Raw genomic sequence first — 9,621 nt, forward strand, 5'->3', positions numbered from 1 at the left:
AAGCAAACAGGTTCCATCTCTTTCCTCCTCTACAAGAGAAGTTCTTCCCCTCTCAGCCCCCCGCAGGCGGAAGGGACACCGTTCTCATTGTTGTTAGGTTCAATGTTTTGGTTGGGATTGTGTGGCAACGACGATGTCCCTTAATAGGAATAATGTCTCCCATGTTCTATCCCCGTTCGGATGGTACGTCTAGCATTATTGGAGGGCGTGTGGAGGTTTATCTCCGTTGGATCACGCGGGATTCGGTCGGTGCAGGTCTTTGGTGGATCTGTTTGGATCATGTTTCCGTTCGTCTTCATTTGGGTGTTTACATGTTTGATTCTTCTGATCTACGACTTTCTTCATCGGCGATGGTTGTTGCGCTGGTGCGCTAATCCTATGTGGCCTTAGCACGACGACTTCCCGACTGTCTACTATTACAAGATTTGCCTGGCTCCGGTGATGGAGGGGCGATGACGGCGGCGTGCCTTCGGCTCGCTCTAGTGCTTGTAGTCGTCGCTAGGTGGTTCATGGACATGGTTGTAATTTTTATTACCTCTGTTGTTCTTTGTACTGCCATGATTGAAGATGAATAGATTGGAAGTTTCTCAAGAAAAAAAACTTCCTTTTTTTGGCAAAACAAAATAATTGCACTACTGTGCTGCAATCAGCAACAGAATTGGTCCCTACGCAGACAACTCAGCTCAATTCACTAAATTAAAAAAATTCAGTCACAGCACAAGAAATTTCCACTTTAAAGGAATCGAAACATCCCCACCACGCAACCCTAGAAATGCATTTCTACTCTATGAAACAATCCTGGATGCTCAGCCCACAACATCGGAAGCTCCGATTCAGCGAAAGCCCTTGTCTGGATGTGCTGGAGCAGCCCAAGTCTTAAATCTGCAGAAATACTTGTTTTATATTTTTGGGAACCTGAAAAATTTGGAGCAAATTTTACTATTGGAGCCTCCTTTTTTGCCGCAAATGCTCCGAGTTGATGGTGAGTTTAGTGTTTACACAAATCATTGAAAAATCTGCAAGTCATAACATCGCTTACACAATCGGAAGCAACTTGCTTGGCTTTAGACCATTACCGAATGAGATAATGGAAGTATAGACTGTTCATTTCAACCATTCACAAGGCATAACAGATATTAATCATCTAGTAAAATTTTAGAAACATCTATGACAAAAAAAATAGAGCAGCATCGCATCACAAAAAAGATGAGACGCAGGTGAGAATTACATATTTCAGAGTACTGCAAAATTAATAGCTGCATAAAATTCAGTCACAAACACATATAATCCTCACATTACATAAAACTCAGTCTTGGAACATAACCAGACTAGGCATTAAACAGCTAAATTGGACAGAACACAGGTTAAACAGCTTCCACAGCCATCGCAGCAAACACGCCAGGAATCACTAGACCATGCCGTCATCCCTCGGTGCCTGGCAACCTGGATGCAAGATGATGCTTCCCCTCCTTCCAAGGCGCCTACTTGGATCGCTGCCTCATCTTTCGGCGCTTCCTCTTGAGCCTCCTCATCCTCTTCTTCTTCCACTGCAAATTACAGTACCCAAGCTGACCATGAGCATAAATTGCATAGGTGCTCCATAGGAGATGCAATCATAACAAGACTTCCAGATGGAAAGGAACAGATAGTAACTTGTTTTGGAATCAGAAGATTGAGTGTTTCATTGGATATCATCACGTGATTTTCAGAAACACGGACCAATTGTTCTTCATCATTTCCCAAACTTAAGTCAATTTCAAAGAAAAAACTATGATAAAAAATCAAAAGAACTAGCTAAGCAAAGTATAGAATCGCAGTCGGCTTGACATTCAGAATGAGTAGGAGGATTTTATCATCAAATAGATCAGACGCCAATTGTCTTCCTCATCATGCCAACCGACGCAATTGATTGAAAGAAAGAACAAATCAAGGAAAAACACTGGCAAATGTTCTCTCAGACAAATGCCTCGATTGTCCACATGGTTTTATAGAATGGATTACATCGGACTCGTCATCTGTTTAAATCATCACAGACAACCACAAACAAACACGCGCAAAGAAAATCAATTCAGTGAACAGAAACTACATCCTAGAATCTCTGAGAATAAGCAAATCGAACTATAATATCTGGTTCTCTCAGGTAATTGCCTCGTTTTTGTCCCCACGGTTGAATGGAATGGATTGGATCGGACATCTAATCAGTGTTGATCATCACAGAGAACCACTAATTACGCAAGCGAGCGGCAGCAACAGCAACAGCAGGAACGCACGCTCGATAAACGCTAGCACGTTAACGGATCTACCGCGGTCGCGAAGCAGCTAACAGCAGGCAAGGTAGAAGAAGGGCCGCAGTTCTTACCTTGGCCCTCATCGCGGCGGCGGTGTCGGCCTCGCTCTCCGGTTCGCGGGGATGGCAGCGGTGGGAGTGTGTGGACGAACCCGATCTCCGTAGATGGTTGGCGGCGGGGGCTCTCGCCTCGTACTTTATAGGGGGTGGGGTGCTGGGAAGGGGAAACCCTAGCGGGTGGACGGCTCGGATCAGCCGCTGAGCGGCGTTCTGATCCGATTTGGTCGGTCTCTGGTTCGCAGGCCTAATGGGCCTTCAAACCAACGTCTCGGCCCACGGTCGCATCTAAGATGATGGGCTTCTCTTCTCTTTTTATTAAACTGGGTCTCCTCCTCGCTTGCTTGACTCGGCCTAATCGGTTCTGCTAAAAAGAAACAAGAATATCTTGCCGGTTGCAGCTCATGTACCATCATGTTCCACCACTCGCGAGGATCTTACGAGACCACGAGCGAAACTAGTGTAAAACAAGCATGGAGGAAGTGGATCCTCTAACATGAAGGAGGTAAGTCACCTAAGCTACAGTGCAAACTACGGTAAAACAGAGAAGAAAAGTAATGTATTATCTACTTATAAGTAGGTACGATACACAGTTACTGTTGAGATAAATAAATTTAAAATTAATTTTATTGCACCATAATTTTGTTTGTACATAATTTTTGTAAATGTATAAAGTAGATTTGTAATTTACAAATTAATTCAAGTCATTTTAGCTTTGATCATATGAAAGTGAAGGAGGAAAGTTAAGGAATTGTAGCTTAGGTGACTTCCCTCCTTTATGTCGGAGGATCCACTTCCCCTGCAGGGAAGCTCTTTTTGGAGCTAGATGAATAGCAACTTCACCAGCTCGTTTATACACACATCATGGAGATAGAAGAATTGATGAAAACGCACAAACATATCAGTAATTCGGTAATAACATCAAAAAGATTATCACAGCTGAGCACCTCAGAATTCATAATCGCATAAGATTCACTCACACAAACATATATGAAGACCTAACATATCTGAAACTCCCGAGACAGCAAGCATATAGACAGCCCACGCCTTAGGATTCACTCCCTCAGGATTAATCACAAATCATCTCACTGACACTGTCCACACTATAGGATTTTTCTAGTCCTGCCTGGAACAGTTATCATACGTATGTCCTCCAACAGCATATAAACAGCGGCAGCAAAGCTCGAATTATACCGATCGGGGCACATGACATCCATATCCACATTACGGCAATGCCTGAGATTAAAAGAGGATTCAAGCTACAAAAGACCATTCTGCCAAGTCGATCGTTGCTCAAATGCCAGATAAAGGGGTTTGGATACATGACAGGGTCTGATTGATTCAACTCATAACACCAAAACAATATGACAAGTAGTAATAGTTCTTGAACACAACGACTACAGATATAGGTGAAAGCAATCTAGAAGAGGGATGTTCCCTTGCCCTTCTTGTCTCCACCGATCTCAAAATGCTTGCACCTCTGCAGAGGAATAGAGACAGGCTGAGCAAAGCACAACGGAACAAAAAATAAATGTTCAGTACAAGAAAAAAAAAGAGGAACAAACCTTGATGGCGCGCTGGGAGTAGTGCTTGCAGCTCTGGCACTGCAGCTTCAGCACAATCTTCTTGGTGGTTTTTGCCTGAAGAAAAGGTCACATAATTAGCATTCCCCAACTGGCTTTAATCTTTATCTGATAGTATTACACTAACCAGACACACCATAAGTAGATGACAATGAAATTGATAGACAAATCAGATCAATTGACAATCACACGCAAAGATGTTGCCGTACCTTCTTGTGGAAAACGGGCTTGGTCTGACCACCGTATCCCGACTGCTTCCTGTCATAACGACGCTTTCCCTGGGCAGACAGGCTGTCCTTACCCTTCTTGTATTGAGTGACCTTGTGAAGGGTGTGCTTCTTGCACTCCTTGTTTTTGCAGTAAGTCTTCTTGGTCTTCGGAACGTTCACCTATTTAGCATTCGCAACAAAACTAATGTTAAAACAGGGTTTGTATGAAACTGCATACAGTTTCAGATGACACTGCAATAGCTAAAAAGTAGATCTAGAAACAAGTTCAGTAAATGTTCAAGAAATACTCAAAAAGCCAATAGTACAATAAACAATTAGGTCCTCAGAAACATGCTTATGGTTGTCATCACAAGGATAATCAGGTCTCAAAGATTTCATGCCATCATAGGATCCCATAATTAAAAGAGCAAACAATAAACAGTAAGAATTGAAATTGCAGCATTACTTGCATAACAAAATCATATTATCACGTGGTAAGAAAGAAGTAATTAATGGCAGATGGTCTGATCGGGGGTCGGGGCAATACATGCAAACAATGGCTGTAAGTTTAGTTTTAGGTTAGCTAAGTACACAAACAGTTCGGATGTCAAACACACCAAACAAAATCACTGAATACTCCACAATATGGCCAACCGCGGTGGGTTTTAGATGTATCATGTAATGTGAAGTTGCATGAGCACGTTCACAATATTACAGAATGAAAGACGCATAAATACAAACTATAGTCGATCTAAACACAAAATAAAAACTAAATTAGACTTGTTTCTGACACGACAAGCTATCCATTCCATCTTTGAAAAAGGCCAGCTACCTGATATAAACTAGTGCACCAGCTTACATATCTAAAGCACATCTCATACACAATAACTAGAAACCTAGAGCAGTACTAAATTAAGTTAAAATACAGCTCATCGGTGCACAAAAATGCAGTGTGCACAGAGAGAATATAATTCAATCCTGTGCTTTTAGAATCAGAAGCATTGAGTGTTTTATTGGACATCATCACATGGTTTTCAGAAACACGGACCAATTGTTCTTTATCATTTCATTTCCCAAACTGAAGTTAATTTCAAAGGCAAAGAGGAAACAACTATTTGTATGGTATCTACACAACTAGTTCAGCAAAGTAGAGATCTGCAGTCGGTTTGACATTCAGAATGAGTAGGAGGATTTAATCATCAAATATATCAGACAACAATTGTCTTCATCATCATGCCAGCGACGCAATTATACAAAAAAAACAGTGGAGAAAATGATCTAATGAAATGGCTAAGCAATCAATGCTCTCTCAGACAAATGCCTTGATAGTCCACATGGTGTAACTGAATGGATTGCATCAGACTCGTCATCTATTTTCATCATCACAGAGAACTATCAAAATAGCGTTCTAATATTACACAATAAGCACATGGAATTCAAGCAGCAGCAGCAGCAGCAGCAGCATGACAGGGCAAAAGCATAACACAACCAGTGTTCTCTCAGACAAATCCCTCGTTTTGTCCCCATGTTTTAGTGGAATGGATTGGGTCGGACATCTAATCGGTGTTGATCATCACAGAGAACCCACAAGCAACAGCGCGTGAGCCGCAGAAAAAGAAGGCAACAATTGGTAAACACGAGCGCATCTACCGCGGTCGCAAAGTGATCCTCTAGCAGGAAATCGCATCCTATGGACGGGGGAGGAGCACGGGCGGGGGACAAACCATGGCGGCCGCGGCGGCGGTGCGGTGCTCGCGCTCGGTCGGTTAGCGTCGTCGTCGGCGTCGGCGGCGGCGGAAGGGTGTGGAAGATTGGCGGCGGAGGCTCTCGCCTCCTTCTTATAGGGTTTGGGTGCTGCGGAGGTGGACGGCTCAGATCAGATCAGCCGCTGCACGCAGTGATCCGGTCGCGTCTCTGGTTGGTGGGCCTAATGGGCCTTCGAACTGACTCCTAGGCCCACGCTCACATAATAAGATGGGATGACGGCTCGACTTGCTCAGTTCTGATCGGTTTTCCAGAGGAGTTCGCTGGGCGAGATGACCTGCGGCGGCCTCCCCAGCTCGCCGGCGCCGGCGCCGGAGGTAGCGGCCCCGCTGGAGGACGAGAACCTCCTCCCGGAGATCCTCGTCCGCCTAGCCCCGCTGCCGTCCGCCCTCCCGCGCGCCTCCCTCGTCTGCAAGCGCTGGCGCCGCCTCGTCACCGACCGCCGCTTCGTCCGCCGCTTCCGCGCGCACCACCTCCGCAGCCCGCCTCCCCTGATCGGATTCTTCGAGGAGGTCACCCGCAAACCCGACGCCCCCAGCCCCGCCCCGGACGCCCCCGAAGTCCTCTCCTTCACACCTGCCCTGGAGCCCCCCGACCGCGTCCCGGTCGGGCGCTTCTCCCTGCGCCTCCACGACGGCAGCGGCCGCTCCAACATCGGCTGCCGCGACGGCCTCGTGCTCCTCATCGACCCGGCGGGCTTGGACATCGAGGCCCTCGCGTGGGACCCCGTCACCGGCGACCAGCACCGCTTCCTCATCCCCCAGGTGATCGACGACGGCCAGGGCACCGAGATCTTAAACGGGGCGGTCCTTCGCACCGCCGGAATCCTCGACGATCGCCCCTTCCGGTTCCAGGCGGTCTTGGCCGGCGTCGACAGGCAGAACAAGCGGCTGTTCGCCTGCGTTTACTCGTCGGAGACCGGCGAATGGGGCGATCCAGTCTGGGTACCCGCGGATTTCACGAGCGGCGTAACCACCATGATTGAGATGCGTGTTTCCAGTACCCTGGTTGGGAATTCCCTCTACTGGTCCCTTTGCTCAACTGGTTGGGAGGTAGCTGCCATCCTTCATACACTTACCCTGCTTGGGTAAATGTAGGAGGAATGGCAGCCGGACCTTCCGGGCTGTGCCCGTGGACGGCGGTGAGCTTGGCGCCCTTGAGCTGTTAGACGCCAACCTCCATTTGTGGAAAAGGAAGGTCGACCGTGATGGGGTTGTTTCATGGGTGCTGGGGAAGACCATTGGATTGGAGGAACTTCTTTATATAGATAAAAGGAAAATGGGCCCAATGATGCTCGGGTATTGCGAGGACAATAATGTGGTGTTTATATGGACATATCACGGTATTTTCATGGTCCAGCTTGAGTCACTCGAAGTGTACAAGCCTCCCATACATACATTTTACTGTCTGGTTCATCCATTCACAAGTGTCTACACTGCAGGTAGTAACTAAGTAATTTTCTATATATAATTGATTGATGGAAAGTTTTTCACATCCTTGTTGTTAGATTAGACTAATATAAATTAAATATCTGTTAACTGTTTTTTTGCTGCTCAATTTGCTATTTAAATAGATAATCATATTGTTCATGGTATTATTATTATTATGATTGTCAAACTATGTGGTTTAAGTCAGAGGTAGCAAGCATTTTATGTTAAATTTACGGAAATATTAACGCCACACGTGTGGGCGTTTGCATCTCGCCCACACGCGTGAATCCGCGTCCGTTCGTGAGCGCACGAATCTTGGCATGTTTCTAGTGCCACGTAGGACTGGTCTGGTGTGTGGGCGTTTAACCGGTCGGCCACACGGCCGTTTCACCACACGGGAGGGGCTGGTGTGTGGGCGTTCAGCAGTTCGCCCACACGCCACTTTCCACGCACGCAAAAGGGCTAGTGTATGTGCATTTGCTATCTCGCCCACACGCCCGTCTCATCTCCCACACCCAAGCTGCTAGTTGCCATGTGTTTTGCAGTGCACATGGTAACTGCCCTAGTATGCTTTATAAGCAGGTGGCAACTCTCTTTTTACCCGAGTTGCCATGTGTTTTGCAGGGTACACGGCAACTGTCTAGTGTGCACGTAAGCAGATGGCAACTCTCTTTTACCAAGTTGCCATGTGTCTTTGCATGGTATATGGCAATTGCCCTAACGTGCACGTAAGCAGATGGCAACTCTTCCTTTTACATGGCAACTGCCCTAGCATGCTTGTGAGCACATGGCAACTCTCTCAACTGCCTAGTGTTAGTATGTGGCAACTCCTAAAGTTTTGAAATCATGGCAACTACAGTAGACCAGACCATACATGGCAACTGCAGTTGAGCAACCATGGCAACTGCAGTTGAGCAACCATGGCAACTGCAGTTAAACGAACATGGACGAGGGTCTGGACCAGGGCAACTGCGGGCGCGCGGTGACTGTCACGCGCAGGACAAGGGTTTTCACCGGGAACCACGGCAACTGTCTAGTGTACCACATGGTACCACGAGGTACGAGGCCTGACAGTTGGGGCGTGTGGGCGTTATCTACTTCGCCCACACGCACACGTGTGAGAGGGATCGAAAGGGGAAAAAAAGGTGTGTGGGCATATACTTGTTTTGCCCATACATATGTATGTGGGTTGTTCCTCTTATACACCACACAAAATATGTGGGCAGACTCCCTAACGCCCACACGTGTGGCACTTATCGGCATCCTAAATTTATTCAATGAACAAAAAATAAATAAAAAACATGAATACAAAGATCATTCAAGTTCTTTAAAGGCTTAAAACTAGTTACATTCTTTGATCCATTTATATTGATCTTGCTAACTTAAATCGATAATAAAGGCCGGTTTTGATCTTTACGAGATAAAGTTCATTTTTATCACTTGTTGAAGTTTCGCAAGTGTCAGAGTCTATTTGTACCAGAGGATAAATGAATTCAGTTTGTTTTATCTTTTCAAGCTAAAGTTATTTAAATATAAATTGTCATTACGTCTTTGTTCTTTAAATTTATTTGTTTGAGTATATTATATTTTATCAACTTTAAATAACACAGGGCAAACTTAAGAATAACTCTAGATTACTTCTTCTTTCTGATCAGCTAATATTATGTCATGCCATTGCGTTTTAGGAAATTACTGAGTATCTATACCGTTCTCATAAATAATCTTTGCAATGGAGTAGATGTGCTTTTGTGTTTATCTATCCAATGTTGAAAAATGTGTTTTCCCTCTCTTAGTTTTGTCTTATGTAAATATCTCGTTGTTATCCCATCATATATTTGGTCTAAATATAATTGGATGTTTGGCTAATGCTTGTAGACATTTGTGGTGAACCTGATGAAGCCAAACTTCTGTGCAATGCAATGCATAAAGTGACTCTATAACATTGGTTGAGCAGGTAATGTAAGCTTATCTTCGTATTTTCAGTCGAGGGATCATAAGTTCATAACTGTTACTTCTTTTACGGAAATGTCCCCTTTACAACCATTTGTGACTAGCTAAATTACAAGTGAGTACTAATTCCCGACAACCCTTTGCTTAGTGTCAGCTGTTGCCCACCTTCCGTCATGCTTTTATGGCAGGCTGCCACTTAGCTCTTTTATCCTGGTGCTGCTTCTTCTATCCACCTTTTATGAGTTTATCTTGCAGCTCCATTCCTCCCCTCAACCGCTTTCACCTACCTCCTATCCTCTCTCCTGGATGAACTCCTTTGCTTACCCTCCAGTCCATCCAGC

At 45.3% G+C, this 9,621-nt stretch overlaps 1 protein-coding gene, 1 long non-coding RNA gene, 9 other non-coding genes and 1 pseudogene across 11 annotated transcripts; 1 reads left to right on the forward strand and 11 right to left on the reverse strand.

Annotated features, from left to right (window-relative positions):
• Nucleotides 1-1,200: 1,200 nt before the first annotated feature.
• On the reverse strand, nucleotides 1,201-2,474 carry LOC119312044. The gene is made up of 2 exons (XR_005151209.1): nucleotides 2,360-2,474; nucleotides 1,201-1,547 (listed from the first exon to the last, which is right to left on the reverse strand). It is a non-coding gene; the product is annotated as an uncharacterized LOC119312044 (long non-coding RNA).
• LOC119313238 lies at nucleotides 1,661-1,741 on the reverse strand. The gene has a single exon (XR_005151609.1). It is a non-coding gene; the product is annotated as a small nucleolar RNA SNORD18 (small nucleolar RNA).
• Nucleotides 1,830-1,896, reverse strand: LOC119313272. Its single transcript, XR_005151639.1, has one exon. It is a non-coding gene; the product is annotated as a small nucleolar RNA Z105 (small nucleolar RNA).
• Nucleotides 1,950-2,036, reverse strand: LOC119313506. Its single transcript, XR_005151785.1, has one exon. It is a non-coding gene; the product is annotated as a small nucleolar RNA SNOR75 (small nucleolar RNA).
• LOC119313513 lies at nucleotides 2,132-2,220 on the reverse strand. Its single transcript, XR_005151792.1, has one exon. It is a non-coding gene; the product is annotated as a small nucleolar RNA SNOR75 (small nucleolar RNA).
• A 1,069-nt stretch (nucleotides 2,475-3,543) lies between the features above and the next one.
• Nucleotides 3,544-6,010, reverse strand: LOC119312045 (60S ribosomal protein L36a). Its single transcript, XM_037587771.1, has 4 exons — nucleotides 5,861-6,010; nucleotides 4,137-4,316; nucleotides 3,910-3,984; nucleotides 3,544-3,824 (listed from the first exon to the last, which is right to left on the reverse strand). The coding sequence occupies exons 1-4, from the start codon at nucleotides 5,861-5,863 to the stop codon at nucleotides 3,765-3,767; spliced, it is 318 nt and encodes a 105-aa protein (XP_037443668.1). The 5' UTR covers nucleotides 5,864-6,010; the 3' UTR covers nucleotides 3,544-3,764.
• On the reverse strand, nucleotides 4,476-4,547 carry LOC119313290. The gene has a single exon (XR_005151651.1). It is a non-coding gene; the product is annotated as a small nucleolar RNA R66 (small nucleolar RNA).
• Nucleotides 5,125-5,206, reverse strand: LOC119313242. The gene has a single exon (XR_005151613.1). It is a non-coding gene; the product is annotated as a small nucleolar RNA SNORD18 (small nucleolar RNA).
• LOC119313268 lies at nucleotides 5,310-5,376 on the reverse strand. The gene has a single exon (XR_005151635.1). It is a non-coding gene; the product is annotated as a small nucleolar RNA Z105 (small nucleolar RNA).
• Nucleotides 5,441-5,527, reverse strand: LOC119313507. The gene has a single exon (XR_005151786.1). It is a non-coding gene; the product is annotated as a small nucleolar RNA SNOR75 (small nucleolar RNA).
• Nucleotides 5,631-5,718, reverse strand: LOC119313512. Its single transcript, XR_005151791.1, has one exon. It is a non-coding gene; the product is annotated as a small nucleolar RNA SNOR75 (small nucleolar RNA).
• Nucleotides 6,011-6,170: 160 nt separating the features above from the next.
• LOC119306321 lies at nucleotides 6,171-9,270 on the forward strand (annotated as a pseudogene).
• Nucleotides 9,271-9,621: the final 351 nt, after the last annotated feature.

The sequence above is a fragment of the Triticum dicoccoides genome, chromosome 5B, assembly GCF_002162155.2.
Source record: "Triticum dicoccoides isolate Atlit2015 ecotype Zavitan chromosome 5B, WEW_v2.0, whole genome shotgun sequence".
NCBI classification, from domain to species: Eukaryota; Viridiplantae; Streptophyta; class Magnoliopsida; order Poales; family Poaceae; genus Triticum; species Triticum dicoccoides.

Coding starts and splice junctions, on each gene's coding strand:
- LOC119312045 (XM_037587771.1), bottom strand. Junction 3,985..4,136: donor AGCCCGTTTTCCACAAGAAG/GTACGGCAACAT, acceptor CCTTTTCTTCAG/GCAAAAACCACCAAGAAGAT. Junction 3,825..3,909: donor ACTCCCAGCGCGCCATCAAG/GTTTGTTCCTCT, acceptor ATTCCTCTGCAG/AGGTGCAAGCATTTTGAGAT.